The 17,297-nt window shown below is 37.5% G+C and overlaps 1 protein-coding gene across 22 annotated transcripts in view; it reads right to left on the bottom strand.

Moving 5' to 3' along the window:
- The window catches only part of PTPRD (protein tyrosine phosphatase receptor type D), a 1,150,230-nt gene that overhangs the window by 129,070 nt on the left and 1,003,863 nt on the right, over nt 1-17,297 (bottom strand). For 10 of the 22 annotated variants that reach the window (XM_054282435.1, XM_054282444.1, XM_054282460.1 and 7 more), the window contains exons 13-16: nt 9,557-9,745; nt 5,689-5,799; nt 1,957-2,226; nt 654-1,235 (exon numbers count right to left, since the gene is read on the bottom strand). In XM_054282435.1, the coding sequence (XP_054138410.1) occupies nt 654-1,235; nt 1,957-2,226; nt 5,689-5,799; nt 9,557-9,745 (1,152 nt within the window). Of the gene's footprint in view, nt 1-653; nt 1,236-1,956; nt 2,227-4,297; nt 4,310-5,688; nt 5,800-7,553; nt 7,572-8,299; nt 8,309-9,556; nt 9,746-17,297 lie in introns of all 22 variants that reach the window. The other 12 variants (XM_054282388.1, XM_054282398.1, XM_054282418.1 and 9 more) reach the window with 5 other exon arrangements.

Here is a 17,297-nt window from a genome sequence, read left to right as displayed (position 1 = left end):
ATGGACCTAAAAGTTCTTGAACAGAAACAAAACAACCTAACTGCAAACATAAACCAAGAAAATAGTGACCCTGTGGTATGCATTTTGTTGGGGCAGCTTTGATTTGACTTATAAATCCAAAGTGTACAAACCTACTTGCTTGAACGTACACAAAGATTTGTTGTATTTATTGCTCTTGTGTTTTCTGTGTTCTCAGAATCTTTACCAACTATTTGAATACATATGCAGTGCACATACATTTTAAATTCCCAAAAGCAACATTCCCTAGAGTGATTCGGCATAGGAGAACCGCATGTCGCCTAGAGAAAACCCACCAAAACCCACAACTAACATCTCAAAAAAAGCTATGAATAATTACTGAGAAGTAGGTTTAGTGCACAGAGCATTGCCAAACAAAAGCCATAAGATTTGGCCACCCCCAGAATGAAGGTCTTCCTGACATTTCAGTTGCACTGCAGATAAAGTTCTTGACATTGATGAAAAAAGAAAGCATGATGGGGTAATTTCCACTCTGCAAAGATAACCTGCACTGTGGAATTGAGAAAAGTTATCTGCAAAAACTGCCTGAGTAAACTGGCTACACCTGGGGGGTAGTTTTTTTGCAACATTTTAAACTGAAAGTCTCTCACAAATTTTGCTCATTGCTAGCTTACCTCCTGTTTGAGTGATGACTTGAATGTCACTAGAAAGTGGTCCATCCCCAACAGAAGTAAAAGCAAGAACCTTCACAGAGTATGTTTTCTGGGGTACCAGATTCCCAATAGTGGTAATATGGCTGTCAGCCACATTGTGCTTCATCCAACTGTTGACATGTTGAGTGGGGTCCATGGTGTAATAAACTCTGTAACCTTGAATTTGCCCATTAGGTTCCTCGGGCTCTTCCCACTGTACCAGAATGGTGGTGGAGCTCAGCATACGGGCCTGTACACTGCGTGGAGCACTTGAAGGTGCTTGCTCTGAAGTCCTTGTTGACACCGGCTCGCTGGGGGGCCCTCGCCCAATGTTATTTACAGCAACTACCCGAAATTCGTACTCTGAATATGGGCTTAGGCCAGCCACGCTGTAACGTGTTGTGGCCACCCCATCAATTTCTTTATATGGCTCCTCTGAGTTTTTGGGTTTGTGTTGGATTATGTAGTACGAAACTGGCTCAGGGTTTCCAGAATCCCAAGTCAACGTTATGCTAGTTGCTGTGCTTTCTGTCACCACAGGTGTTCCAGGAGGTTTGGGTAAGGCTAAATACACATAACAAAAAATACAGTTAGCACTATGTAACAGTAGACATTCTTTATTAGAATAAAAAAAGCTTACAAACAGTAACTAAGAACAAAACAAAAATAAGCGGAAAGACAAAACGGAAAGAAAGAGTAATCTGTTCAGAGCAAGCTTTTGTTAATTATGATTTCCTCCAAAATCTATTGGAAAATCTTCACGTTCTGTCCAATGCAGTTAATTTGTCATGAATTAATGATACTGACTTTTGTAATAAATCCATAACCATATCCAGAAGAGGAATCTTATAGAAAGGCAATTCACAATTACAACTGAATTTTCAGATATTTTTTGAACCTCTTGTTTTCAATTACTCAGTGAATATGATACTTGGACACCCAGCAATTCTAAAAATCAAATGATTGGTTCTCAAAGGTTCCTGCTGTTGATAAGAAACACAACATTTCAAGATAATTTCTTTAACTGAAATGAAGGCTGGGAGCTAGACACAGAGAGTAATGCAAAATTATGACTAACTTATTTTAATAAATATTAATTATTCAATTAGTGATTATTACTGCTGTCTGAACCTGTATTTTGTCTTATGTTAGTGAGTGGTTAGAAGATTTACCCTCTTGATTTAAGAGGGCAAATGGCATTTAGACCTTTCAGTGTAATATGTTTGCTCAGAAGGAATGAAACAAAAGACAGAACTGTGTCCAAATAAATGTGCTTGAGATATACCTTTGACAGTTATCTGCGCTATTGCTTCTATAACACCAAGGGTAGACATAGCAACGCAAGTATAGTTTGCAGACTGTCTGACATCATTAAGCTCAAGGACGTTTCTCCCTATAGGCATATCATCCTCAGGTGTCAAATCTTCTGCTCCTAGCATCCATTTCACATATGGCATTGGTGATCCCACCGCAACACAGGTGATATTTACACTCCCGCCAGGCATGATCTCATGATTTGTTGGGGGTATAGAGAACCTCGGTGGGACCCTTCGAACTGGAACAAAACACAAAAAAAAGGTAATAACATATACAAAAAAGGAAACTGAGTCTTGCATAAGGACAGCATGCAGTGTACAGACACAATTTATTATTTTAGCATTTATTCCAGTCTGCCAGAAAATATATATAAGAGAAATAAGAGACTAAACAAGAATTTTGTCTGCACACAGTATGATTTATTCTGTATTTATTTGAGGATATTATTAGGCACATTCATACAAAGGCTGATTCAGACCTGCTAGGGCCCCACATGTAACTAACTACATACTAACAATACACAAACACCATGCAAAAGATATACACGCACACGTGCACGCACACACACAAGCGCACATATATATATGCATTTTTTTATGCCGATACATATATATATGCACAGAAGAAAACTGGAAGGTCAACAGCATGCTTGAGTTGATCACCAACTTCAATGCTGCATGCTTCCAGTTGATGTGAATAAATGTGCTACGCCACATCGTCACATCACAGTCCTGGAACACACTGCCTAGAATAAATTGAAAGTGCAATTTCATTTGCTTTCAGACTCAAAGTAGATGCAGCCTCAAGACCTCACACTAACACTGAAACAAACATAGAAAAAATATAGAATTGCGCACAGATTCAAATATATATATATATACACACACATATGTATACATATATACAAATGTATATAAATATACATATACATATACATATATATATATATATTGAGAGAGAGAGACAGATAGAAAAAGAGACAGAGTCACAGAAAGAAAGTAGGCAAAGCCAGTACAAAGTACTGGATTTGGTCATGCAGGCAAGCAAATGACAGAAACTGTAGAGAATCATGCTTAGGGAAATGTCTGAGTAAAAACTGCAGAGAGAAAACAACACAAAAAACCTATTGGGTGAGGAAAAGAAACTTGAAAGCGATGGAAATAGGATAGGCTGACAGATACAGGAGTTTAAGAGGAGCATAGCATTTGAGGGAGAAGGAACTTAGATTAAATTTAGGTGGTTAAAAAGCACCTGCTAGGAAGAGCAACTGGGGAAATAGGAGAATATTTAACATTCAGGATTCCACTATGCTCACAGTTTAGGGAAAGCAAAATAAGGATTAATAATATTAGACATTTCTGTATTGATAGAAAGGGGTGGCAACCTTAAACACATAGCAGGACATTTCACTAACAGAGTAGTTAATATTTAAACAAACACAACACCGAGAAAATTACCAGGCAATAACAGATCAGTGTTCCTGCTTCAAATATTCTCAGTGGTGTGCACATGTGTGTAGGAGGTGGAAGTGACAGAGGTAGCTGAGAGAGGTAGGCTTGTATTTAGGCCTTTCATTGGATGGTGTACTCGAAACTGTATTTATTTGGCCTTAATAGAGGCTAATCATTAAACACAGTTTTAATTCAGCAAAAAAGTTAGAATTAAAATAAGACTATAAGTGAGTTTGAAAACAAAAAAAAAAACCAAAAAATCAACAGGAAAACTATATTAATCTGAAACCTTTCCTCCAGGCTTGATTAAATTTCCGTGATCCTCTATGGATTCAGAAGGGGCTTACTGCAATGGCCTCATGAGTGAATGACAGGCAGAAGGGGAACAAGCAGAGAGCAAAACATCTGTAAACGGCCAGTTCACAGAGGCCACACAAAGCAAACAGCAAGCAATGAGCAACTTCTTGTATTGCACAAAATCCTTACAGACAAAGGAGAGTTTAGTCTTCATGCGTGGGCTATTTGGAAAAGCAACTACTGAAACCATTCCTTGAAAAGCAGGCATCAGTATGAACAAGAAATTAAAAGGGAAGAAAAGCAGGAACACTGACCAAGTTTAGTAGACATTAGTATTAAAAGCTAAAGAGATTGCCATGCATCCAGGTTCATTCTCTCGTGTCATGCACAACAGTTAGATAACAGCACTCATCAAAAGCCATGACCAGAGCATTCTCCGCTTAAACATAACATTAACTTAAAAAATGCCACAATGCAGCTACATTCATTTCATTTGTATTCTTTGTTATTGGTTTAATTAATAGTTTTGTAAGGTGGGTAAAAAGTAAAAAACACACCAACCTTCTCGCAGCTCTGAGGGATGTAGGGGGTTTGATGCAGAACACAATGAAATGAGGAAAGGAGAAAAACAAGGGAAACACAGAGAGAGTAAAAAGGCCATATCAAGGCTTTCAACTGCTACTTGAACATCTCTACTTGCTCTAATTAAACCTTCCTACCTCATCTTGAAAAGTTAGCATTTTCCACAGCTAAACGGAAACAATAGCTAGCATAATTTTGAAATTTTCCTTTGGATATAAAGGTATACATGCCTCATGCAGTACAGGAGAGTCAGTATGTTGGAGGAGAAGAGAAAGAAAATAAAAGATCAAATAAATTTCTACGGATGTTATAACTATGAATGGTTTTCCTTTCTTTTTCTTTTTTAATTAGCCAAAAGAGTAACACCATATGAAAACGCATCAGGTTGATAGAAAAATCAGCTCTAAAAAAAATTTCAAAATCAGGCTAGGCTTTTTCTGTAAGGTCATCCATCCTACTGTAAGGTTTAAGCTGTTTATATTTTCATTCTTTTTTCCCCCACCCATCCCCTTATATAATAGACACACACACACACACACATATATATATATACACACATATGTATGTATGTATGCAATAGGCTTTGTTTTACAGAACTCTACATCAATCAGACGTAGGAAATACTGCCTGAAACAAAGCCCTTCTTTCTAGGTGAATCAAAAAGAAAATTCAATATGTTAATAACCATTTTTACCACCATACAGAAGAATATAATGGTTTTATTATTAGTCATACCTGTCATACAAAAGGCAATTTCTTAAAATAATATAGCCAATTGACCCCTATCCTTCTAAAGGACTACACTTCACTTACAAGTCTACACTAAAAAAAAAAATAAAATATATTTTTATATATTATACACATACATATATATTAAGAAGAAAGAGAAAAGAAGAAAATACAGTTGTGCTCTGCATACATAAAGTTATAATGTTAGAAGCCTTTCCTTTGCAGTTAGACAGCAGAGGTCAGGTATGCATACACCTCAATGCCCCGGGGTTACACTCAGCTGATTAGTGGCACACAGAGCAGTCACTTCAGGAGTTTGAAAAGAAACGCAAAATAAAACAAAACAAATACAAGAATATAAATGCAAAGCACAATTTAACTTAATGCAGGAAAAAAATAAAGTTAAAATGCAAAAATATAAATATACTTACAAACCTTAACCCACAGGATAGACTGGACTCAAGAGTGCTTTAAAAGAACAAATAAACCCCAAGCCTTTCCTCTACAGTTTAAAATTAGCTTTACAATTGACACAGTTACCATGGCATTTTGGTCATTACAGCGGTTACTGTACAGATCCTGAGAGTATCTTAGCCCTGAACCTGCATGAACAGTGGATGCCAGGGTTATGTCATTCCTACCTCTGACATATAGATTGGCAGGGGCAGAATAGCGTGTACCCGCACTGTTGGTTGCAACACACTCATATTTGCCTTGGTCAGATTCTTCACTCAGTTCAATTTGGAGGGCACCTGTATGAATATAAAATACATTGCCAAAAAGAGGGTCAGAGAAGGCTTTTTACATCCATAACAATACACCTCTCAACAATATGAAAAGCTTGTATGCGAAGGTCCACTCAACGTCGATTCATTTTCTTGCTAAGGTGCACAGACAGAAAATGATGCAATGAAAAAAACAGAGATTATTTTTTTCACATCATCAGTGCTAGCACAGGAAAACAATCAGCATTTGGCAAAAAAAAACACAACAAAACCCTGTCTAAACAATACTATTTCCTAAGCCATTAAATGAAGATGGGTGAGACTGCTTCAAGGAAGAATGGCTTTTAATAAAACAATAGAGATTAAATAGTTGGGTCATTATAGTTTTTTATTTTTTATTTAATTGTTTCAATCTAGTAACAAAAGTAGCACAAAAGGTGGTACTCATAAAAAAGCAGGACAGACTTCAAGAAATCTTCTGCTGAAGAAAGCCAAAAATGCGCAGCAAGAACAAAAAGGCTGCTTGAAGTGAAAAAAAAGAAATTGTATTAGTCATTTACAATTATCAAAATATTATTTTAAAGAAATAAAACTCCTTTAAGACATGCAGATCGATAAGAAAAGAAAGACCGTTTTCCGCAACTTACAATCTTAAAGTACGTTTGCTGAAAAACAAAGAGCAGTTGAATTAGAAGACAAAAAAGTTTCAAAAGCATGGTCTACGCCAACAAGGAAGAACCAACCAACCACTGCTGAGGACCATAGGAGGGCCCCTCCTGAGACACCCATCAAAATCCACAAGTGGGATTAGCAGTGTGGTGTCACAAAACCCAAGAAAAATATAAAACAAGAATTACAAAAGAAGTAAACAGTTTTGCTAGAGAATCAAAAACCAATACCACATACCACCAAGAATAATGAGTCAGTAACCTTTCATTTCCAAAGCCTGTAGATTAGAAGATCCAAAAATCCAGAGGTGAGAGAATTCCAAAAAAAAAGAAAACTACAACAACAACCAAAAAAAAAAAAAAAAGGCAAAACCACAATAAAAGGAAAAAAACCACTTCTGTAATTCTTTAGGGAGGGGATACATAATTTTCAATTTTATGAAGTTAAAGAAAAAAAAAGGATTGAAGAAGAACAAAACCAAAAACCTTTTATGAAAGATAAGACAAAAAGAAGATAGTCCATGTTGTCTTCTGCATGTCTGCTACTGTTCTCCAGACCATCTTGGCTTTGGTCCAGGAAAAGAACAGCTAAGGAAGAAAAAAAAATGATCTTTTTTTGCTCCAGTTGGACAAAAAAAAAGAGGAAGGAAAAAAAGAAGAAAAAAAATAAGAAAAAGAAAAAAGAAGAAAAAGAAGAAGTAGAAAAAAGAGAAGAAGAAGAAGAAAAAGAAAAAGAAAAAAGAGGGACAAATGGTACGCTGTGACTGGGCTATGGCCAGGAGACCTGGATATGCTTTCTTTGAAGCATATCACTTTTTTTTTTTTTTTTTTTTTTTTTTTTTTTTTTTTTTTTAATGAACAAATGAAAAGGGGAAAGGAAAAGGCAATGTGAAGAAAGAAAGGTCACAATATGAGAGCCACTGATCATAACCAAACAGGACAAAGGAAAAAGAAAATCAGATGATGGACATTTCTGTGGTTTTTATTTTGTTTTGTTTTTTCCTTATGGAAAACAAAACAAAACAAAACCAAAAACAGGACAAAGATGAGAGGGATGAAAGGACAGAAAGAATGAGTAAGATCATTCTGTGAACGTTAGTTCAGCACTCTTACCTCTTATTGGTGTACCACCTGGGTGGATAATATGAATGCAAATAAGATTAGAAAGAAGAAGCATTAGTACGAGAAGAAGGAGGCTAGGGCTTTGGAAGAAGAATCAAATTAGATTTACAGAATTAAATAAGGTCTTAAGAGAAACTTGAATTACTATACTGTTAAAACAGGAATATATTAGATAGTATTATCAGGTTATAAAAGCAAGTTGCATTGTACCACAAAGGGCAAAAAAGCTATAATTGGCTGCACTGCCATTCTCAGAATAGCATCTGAGTTCTTAGACGTTCGGTTAAACAGGGTTAGAAATGTATCAAATATGCCTCAAATACTTAAAGGAAACTTTACAAAACTGTACTTATGACATATTTTAGGAAAATATTGGAAATTCTATTTAAATATATATATATATCTATATATATATAAAAAGAGGATATACTGAAGTCTATCTCAAAACAAACACTGTAGTTTAGGTTGGATTATGGCATTTACTGTTCTAGATCTATGTGATACATGTGTACTGTTTCTTTTAGGTGTTGCTATGACTGATAAGACAACATTTCTGTGGAGGTGTGCGTGTGCGCCACTATAGGGGTCTGGTGACTACACTGACTGTTAGTAAAATGCATGCCATGCATTTTAAGAATAATAATACTAATCATATAATAATTATCATAATCATAATCATAATATTCTGAATATGGAAATTAGTGGGGGTGAAGTGCGCTTCAGAACTAAGCACTTACCAATAGATTCTGGAGATTTAAATACGGAGAGAAGAAAGACAGCATAAAAATATTATTATATTCCTTATAATTTGGTACAAAGTTTTCAGTTAAAGCTTTATATACTAAATCATCTATGTCACATGTGAAAAAAATCTTAATTTACATTAACAGAAGGTTAATTTACACAGTTCTGCTGACAACAAGCAAAAAGTAGGTTAACAAGACGATTTAACATCACAGGACAGGTCAAAAGCTGAGAATTCTGGGAAGACACGTGATTAAACAACTTAGATTCTACAACGATATCTACTACAATTGTTGAAGAAAAAAGCTCATTATATCCCAGTGATCAATGATCTGATCTTATTTTGGGATAAGCATTAAACTCGATAAATTTAGAGATTTGTTTGTCTGTTTCTGTTTTTGTTTTGTTTTTAATCTAAAGAGAGCAAAAGAATAAACTAAGGCAGGAGGAGAGTGAGAGAACTGCTAGGAAGGTGCAAGGGGCAAAGAGAGAGAAAGAGCAGCAAAAGCTGGAATCTACACCAAAAGCAGACTTCTGTAGATCCAGAAAATATAGGATTCATAAAGCTTTAGCGTGGACGCACACTACTGTGGCTAAATGTGTTGGAAAAATGCTCAGCCAGCAAAAAACCCCCAAGTTTGTTCCATAGATTTCCCAAAGATTTCATTTCCCTTTTTTTTTTTTTCAGGTATAAATCTGCATGGGAAGAAGTACTGTGCTTTATGTATTTGTGAGAGGAAAGAAGATGTGTCCAAACTGGCTAATCTTTGGTGAAGTCAAATGTGGAAAAGACAGCAATAAACACATTTTAGATTTTAATTGAAGTGTCTAATGCAGGTTTTGGTTTTGATGAATATAACCATTGGTACTCCTTGCAATTTCTGAATGAAGTCCAATGTTGAAATAAATTTGTTAAAAAAAATTAAAAGGAAAGAAGAAAGAAAGAGGAGAAAATGGATCCATCAAGTACTGCAGAAAGCAGTAAAGAAAAAAATTATCAAAAAATACAGTCACAGCAGTGAGCAATGTGGAGTAAACAGAAGCTGCAAAACACATAGAGACAGACTCTATAGAAAGCTATGACAACATCACAGACATGGACAACACACTCAGTAACACAGAAAAGGAGAGGGGAAAGAGAAATTATTACCTATAAATAAAATATTTTTAAAAAAGGAAGAGAAAGAAAAGAAAGAAAAAGTGAGAGAGAACAACTCTGGGCGTCAGTGGAAACAGTAACAAGACCCTACCTGAGCGTAGCTGCTTGATGCGGCCATTGTTGTTGCTTGTGTCAACAGGTAAGAAATCTTTGAACCAAGTTATTTCAGGATCAGGATTGCCACTGGCTGCACACAACATGGTAGCTGTACGAGTTCGTTCAACCACCTTCAGCTGTGGGCCCATATCAATGGTTGGAAAACCTCGAGGAATTTGATCCTCTGAAAAAGAAATTTATAAATTGAGGGATTTAATTTCAGTTGTACAGTGCTGCATGAAAGCCCGAATCACCCTGCTTAACATTTAGTGATCACCTCATTATTTATAAACAACAAACAATTGATCAAAATGCTGATACAAAAGAAAAAGTTAATTAAAAATGGCTATAATCCTTATAATTATAAAATCATACGAGATACACTAGTTAGCAGGCAATCATTGGACCCATACTGAGGTACCATACAACACTGATGTTGCCCTTCTTGCAAGAGGCCCTACTATTTTACATGAAATATCAAGTTACCATTATCAAATCTACCAACCTTAATGAAAACTCCTCTTTATACCAGAGAAGTACACAAGGAAGGATCACAGTGCAGTGTAAGATCTGGCCGCTAACTCAGAAGACCTAGGTTATGTTTCTTGCTTCTATCGTTATTACTTATCTGCTGTTGTTTAACATCTATTGCCCCTGTGCTTTGATTGTCCATCCTACAGATGGACTTGATAGTGCTTTACTGCTATAGGGGAGTGCTGCAAAGATGAATGCCTTATAGGACTGCAAAACACCGAGAAATTCTAAACATTGCAGCTGTGTGGACAGCAAAGTTAAAGTGGCACAAAACTCACAATGGTATTGAATAGATACAACAGGGTCTATTAAAACACTCAGATACAGCCCCAAATCCTCATGCTAGTGTGGTTAATACTGAAATATTAAAAAATATTGCACAAGAGTAATTGGCCTTCATAATGTGACACCTGCTATCAAGTAACACTGAAAGCTGAAAGCACAGTAGGATCAGGAAATTTCTCAGAAATCAAGTTTGCATAGCTAAAATAACCTGTTTGAAATAAAAAATCTTGCTCCTCATTTCCACTGCAATGGCAAAAATATTTTTACTGAAAAGTAATAATTCCATTCAAAAACGAAAATCAAAAATAACCAAAGAAAGAGGATAAACACTCACTATAAGCCACATGTTATTTAATGTCTTAACTAATCATTACTGACATGCAATTGATTAGGGGATAAAACTAACAGGAGAAATTGTTCAACATTAACTCTCTTTAGTTAAGAAGTGTCACATTTTCAAAGATGTCAGGTAAGTCTTCTGACTTTTCTGAAAATATGTACAGCAAACACAGCCTACAGATCTTTGTAGTTCCTGGGGTATGATGTTGCTCGTGAGCTACTTAACTGCTTGCAATACAAGTGCACATAGATAACCACAGAATAACAGAATGGTTTAGGACCTTAAATAAAATCTGCATTCAACCCCTCTGCCATGGACAGATATCTCTTCCACTAGACCAAATTACTCAGAGATACATCCAACCTGGTCTTGTACACCTTCAGAGATGGGGGAATCCACAACCTGTCTGAGCAACCTATTTCAGTGCCTCACCACCCTCAGAGTAAAGCTTTTCTTCTTAAGATCTAATCAAAACCTACTCTTCTTCAGCTTAGGGAAAATCTCCCATTTCCTATCCCTTTTGAAAAGTTCCTCTCCAGCCTTCTTGTAGTGCCTCTTTAGGTACTGGAAAGCATAACAAGGTCTCCAGAGCTTTATCCTTTCTCGGCTGAACAGCCCCAACTCTCTCAGCTCTTCTTTGCAGAAGAGGTATTTCAGACCTCTCATCAACTTGTGGCTATCTACTGGACTCATTCTAACTAATCAAAGTCTTTCTTCTGTTGGAGGCTCCAGACCTGGACACAGTACTCCAGGTGGGAGTCTCACAACAAAAGAATAGAAAGGTATAAGCATATCCCTTCACCTCCAGGACATGCCTCTGATGCAGTCCAGAATAAGATTGGCTTTCTGAGCGGCGAGTGTACATTGCAGGGTCATATCAAACTTTTCATCCACAAATATCCTGTCTTTTTTCCCAGGGTAAGCCTCAATTTGTTTTCCACTAAGTCTCTATTATTATTTGGAATGACCCCAACACAGGTACAGAACCTTTCACTCGGTCTTGCTGCACTTCCTCAGGTTCCACGTCTCAAGCCTGTTAAGGTCACTCCATGTCCTTCACTGGGGTGACCCCATCACACAGCGTGGTGTCACTGGCATATTTGCTAAGGGAGCACTCAATCCCACTGCCCATGTTGCTGACAAAGGTGCAAGTAGCACTGGGCCCAATATGAATCCCTGAGGATCTTCAGCTGACACTAGTGTCTAACCAGACATTGAGCTGCTGACTGCAACTCTAGGAGCGCCACCATCCAGCCAATTTTTTATCCACCAAGAGTTCCACCTGTCAAAATTCCCGCCTCTCCAGTTTAGAGACAAGGATGATATTTGGAAGAGTGTCACGTGCTTCACACAAATCCATGCAGATGATTTCTGCTGCCCTTCCTTGGTCAACACTGCTGTAACGCAATCCTAGAAGGCCACCAAATTTGTCAGGCATGATTTGCCTTTAGTGAAGCCATGCTGGCTGTCAACAATCATCTAATTATTTTCAATGTCTCTTAGCATATTTTCCAGAAGGATCTGTTCCATGACCTCTACAAGCACTGATGTGAGACTGCTTGGCCTGTAATTCTTTGGTCTTCCTTATCTCCCTTTTTAAAAGTGGGGTCATGTTTTCCCCTTTCCTGTTGGTGGGAACTTCACCGGACTGCCACGAGTTTTCAAATATGATGTGTAGTGGCTGCATTCTTTCATCCCAACACTCTAGTCATAAGAGAGGTCCCTGCGTTTCCATGATGCCAGTTAAAGTCATAGACCTGCAGGCATCCACACATCTCTACTACCACCCATGCTGCATGCGTTAGCACTAAAGAGTTTTAAGTTGCTCCCCAATGACGCTGACTTTCTGTCTGGTGTGGCTGGACTGTCTTGGTGCTCTGCTGCTGACCTGCATACCCTCTCCAGACTCTTTCTGGCTCAGCAATCTAACTAGTATGTGTGGGATGGCAAGTCCCACACTTTATCACTATTAAACCTGATGATATCTCCCTCCCCTCATATCTAATTTAAACCCCTATCAATAAGCCTGCTAGCCCTTCACCAGAGAATCCCTTCCCCCTTGGAGAGAGCTGAATCCCACCTTCATTCAGCAAGCTGGTGCCACATATATAGGCCATCCCATTATCAAAGAAATCAACATTTTGGTGATGACACTCGTCATGGAATCATGTGGGTCTATCTGTTTCTTTCAATGCTAACACCTGCAACTGGAAGAACAGAGGAGAAATAATCTTCACCCAATTCACCAACAATTCCAGGGCCTTGGTACTGTGAACACAACTCTCCAGAAAGCTTTCATGACTCTTCAGAACAAGGATTTCTACCAATCAGTTGATAAATGCCAAATCATTCACCAGCCATAGGCTCTTCCCAAAGAAAGGTATGTTTCATGTCTGCTTATAAAAGTCCTTGCTTTGGTATTAACTGACAAGATTTGACTTGGGACACAGAACAGGATTTTTATGACCTTACCTTTCCTACTTGGCTTATACAAAAAACCCTAGAGTCCCTTTTGCAAATACCTAAGTGTACAACAAAGATAATCTATCTTGAATGTTAATAGGATGAAGTAGTAAAGAGCCTCCCTTTCTTATTTTTAATAAGGGCAATTAAATTCCATCCATCTGCCTTATGCATACAATCTCTTTGAATGAATGCTCTTCATGAAATTTTCATGAGAAACATCAAAATCGAACATTCAAATACCCAGAACTGTTATATTTTTGACAGTTGTGGCTGGTATCCAACCTGGCTTTCAGGTATCTGGCAATAAACCCAGATATACAACATCAAATGGACAAGGGAAATGATGAAATTTCTAATTGGAAGGCTTATCACAGTGGATTTCATTTTTAGGATATTTACTTTTTTTCCTCTAAGTTTATTAATAATTTGTACAACTGTCTTTACACATTAGTGATACCAAGTATGACAGATCATCAAACACTCTAGGAAACAAAGTTGAGCATCAAATCATTGTACAACTGCATCTCAGCCACAGTAAGAGGAAAGTAACTATTACAAATTTTTTATATATTGGTATCGCTATAATTTTACGTGAGGTGGACAGGAAAAACATTTTTTACTGATCATTAATATACTCACTAGGTTCTAAACTACAGTATATTCTGGTCTTCCCATGTAAAATTCAGTTCCAGACAATTAGTTTCCAATTCATCAACAATTTAAATCAGACTTGACCTTCTCAAAGCCATTTGGTACTGTCATTTTTAGAGGCCATTAAAGGTCAGATTTTTCTGTCCTTGTGGTTTAGTGACTTATACATGTAATACATATTTTGTTTAGGATGACAGATACAAGTGATTTAGAAATAGGCCACACACTCTGAATCTGTTATTTGTCTTAAAGGTACTGAATTTCATTATTGGCATTAAAAGAATGCATTTAGTTCAGCACTAGTATAATTTCCAATTGCTGCATGACTTCACAGAAGTTATTTGTCAGCGTATGATCTGAACAATGTAGAAAACAATTACAGAGAGAGATTACTAGATAAGCCCATAAGAGAGAATGCAACAAAATGACCTTGCCTTGCTTTGGATCATGGCTCTTCGTATTTCTCAAATCTCTGTACATTCAATCAGTTTGACATTGCTCACCCAAGGCACACAGAATGGACAACAAACAGAAGGTGGAAGCCACTGAGCTGCCAGAAAGTTGTCACCTTCTTGCCATTACTGAAACCTGGTGGGATGTGACTGGAGTGTGACTACTGATGGCTACAGGTTCTCCAGAAGAGACAGGTGAGGAAAGAGAGAGGCAGAGGGGTGGCCCTCTACATCAGGAGGCAGACTGAGTGTGAAGAGCTGTCTCTGAAGAGCAGCCACAAGCAGGGCAAATGCCTGTGGCTAAGGATCAGGGACCGAAACAACAAAAGGAACCTTGTGGATGGTTTTAAGTGCAGACCCCTGATCGAAGGGACCCTACTGATGAAGCCTTCTTGCTCCAGCTACAGGAGGCATCATGCTCACAGGCTCTTGTCCTGCTGGGGCATTTCAACCATCCCAAAATGTGCTGGGAAAGCAGCACAGCAAGCTGCAGGCAAGCCAGGAGACTCTTGGAAAGCATGAGGGATACTTTCTGGAGCAGAGGAGTAGACAGCAGCCCTTCCAGAGGGGATACAATCCTGGATCTGAAGGGCACCAATGGAAGTGAGCTGATGTTGAACTTCAGCGTTGGAAGGAGTCTGGGCTGCAGTGACCACACATTGCTGGAGTTTGCAGTCCTGAGGGCTATGGGCCAGGTGAGGAACAAAGTTAGGCCCCTGAACTTTAGGAAAGCAGACTTCCAGCTCTTCAAGGAGATAGCCAGTGAGATCCACTGAGAGACTTCCCTCAGGGACAAGGGAGTGGAACTGAGCTGGCAGATCTTTAAGGAAGTCTTCCACCACGTGCAAGAGCTGGCAAACCCCAGGAGCAAGAAACTGGGCAAGGAAGGCAAGGGAACAGCAGGGCTGAGTAGGGAACTGCTGGTCAGACTGAAAGGAAAGAAGCAAATGGACAAGCAGTTAGAGCTAGGATGGGTGGTGACCTAAGAAGAGTAGAGATATGAAGTATGGTTGTGTAGGGATGAGGTCAGAAAGGCCTAGGTGAAGCTGGAATTGAACCTGGCAAGGAATTGTTCAAGGTCAGGCTGGATAGGGCTCTGAGCAACCTGATCTAGTGGAAGGTGTCCCTGTGCATTCTAGGGGGTTTGGAAATAGATGACCTTTAAAATACCTTCCAACACAGGACATTTTATGATTCTATGTTCTGTAAACAATGTCCTTGCTGCCAGTTTAGTAATTGCTTCCCTTCCAAGAAGCTTGATTGGAAAAAGCACATTACCCTTTACATTCAGATTTCAATATAAGTATACCTTAAACAAATATAAAATACATTATTTTACTTGTTGCTTCATTTGTCCTAGAGGTGAGCTTGCCCTCATAAATGCAACAGCATTTAGAGGCTCAAACTCAGTGTTTTTGCGTGAACAGTAATTTTGATAGAGTGGTATCTTGAAAATAGCCACAAGTTAAAATTATGTTCTATTAAAAAAAGAAAGCATACTTATCTTTAAGTGGTAATGATAGAAAAAATCATAGCTGCACCACAACTATATATTATAAACTCTGTTCTGCTCATTGCTTAACTCTATTTCCTCTCATCTTAACAAAAAAAGGTGCAATCTCTCTTTTAGGGTTTTTTTTAGTGATGTAATTATTTCATAAAATTTCAGGAATGGAACTTCCCGAGCTATGCAGGTGTACTGTAAGAATGTATGGAGAAGCTGGACTCAAAGAAAGAAGAGGATTTCATTACAATGGCTTTGACGCTTTGTGGTAAAACCTCCATGTCTAATATACAACACAGCTAAAGAAAAAGGAAGACAGCCATATTTAGCTAGGATTTGTGCCACAGCTTCTTAACATTTTTACTATGTTTTCTGTAAAAGGTAACTTTTAGACCATGCATAGGCCCTGCTAGCAGCAAGAAGAGTGTTACCTTTTAGAAACAGATTGAGTTTTGAAGTCTTAAATTTTGCACAGTTACCTTACTGAATCACTCTGGCAATCACAATCATGATTTTAAAAGAAAGACTGAATAGTGTGAATAGTCTTCTGAGTTACAGTACAATATGATGATATTATTACGATATGGATATCCAAAGCAAATTGCTATGACTTTGGTTTTGGATTATGAACTATAAAGGCACAGTAACAGCATCAGAACTTAAGACCAGACATTGTCAAGAAAACTGGCTAGTATGTTTGTTAAGTATTTAATTTCACCTTAACGATTTTCACCACCGAAACATCCATGTTCCAGAATATGAAACTGGAGCTCATATTCATATGTAGAACAGAATATTAACCTGTAGTTAAATCTGTGTATCTGCCTAGCTAAAATATATACTCACAGTACTTGACTGTGCCTCTTGAAAATTTTGGTTATGTAAACCAGTTATTCTTATTGTGCAAATGGAAGGTGGTTCTTTACTCTATTCAGAAAGAAAAGAAAGTGAATCTATTTCAGGATTCCCTGATAGGTTTGCCACAGGCAAATTTTAGTCATTCTGCAGTTCACAGAATAAAAAGGCACACATGGAGCATTCCCAGAATACATTATAGATACTGAAGATAAACTGCCACAATAAAGTTTATTATTTCAAAGAACAGTGTAAATAAAGCTTTTATTTTCACTATTCCAAATGGCAGCAGCATATAATTTGCACTGTTTTGACATCATGACCGTATTATTCAAAATCATTCTTCTTCCTTCTGAACTGAATGCAGGACTGAGAACAGTAAAATCAAAGAGACTAGGGGAGGAACTCAAATCACCATTTTGCAGTGAAGTTGGTATTCTGTACTATTACTGAAGAACCATGATATAAAGGAATTAAAAAATAAAACCACAGCCAATTCTAATTATACATAAAAATTAAATTGGATTTAAAATACATAAAACATCAGAGAAGTGTCAGTTAACAAACATTATTCGTACTGAAACACTATACAAGGCAAATTTTGGCAAATAGAAGTAATTATGAACACACAATAAATTATTTTGTGGGA

The sequence above is a fragment of the Melozone crissalis genome, unplaced genomic scaffold (genome assembly GCF_028551555.1).
Source record: "Melozone crissalis strain CALT ecotype California unplaced genomic scaffold, PUWL_Pcris_2 ptg000005l_1, whole genome shotgun sequence".
Taxonomy (NCBI): domain Eukaryota; kingdom Metazoa; phylum Chordata; class Aves; order Passeriformes; family Passerellidae; genus Melozone; species Melozone crissalis.
The sequence above is the reverse complement of the archived record's forward strand: the minus strand, read 5'-3'. Positions and strand labels throughout refer to the sequence as shown.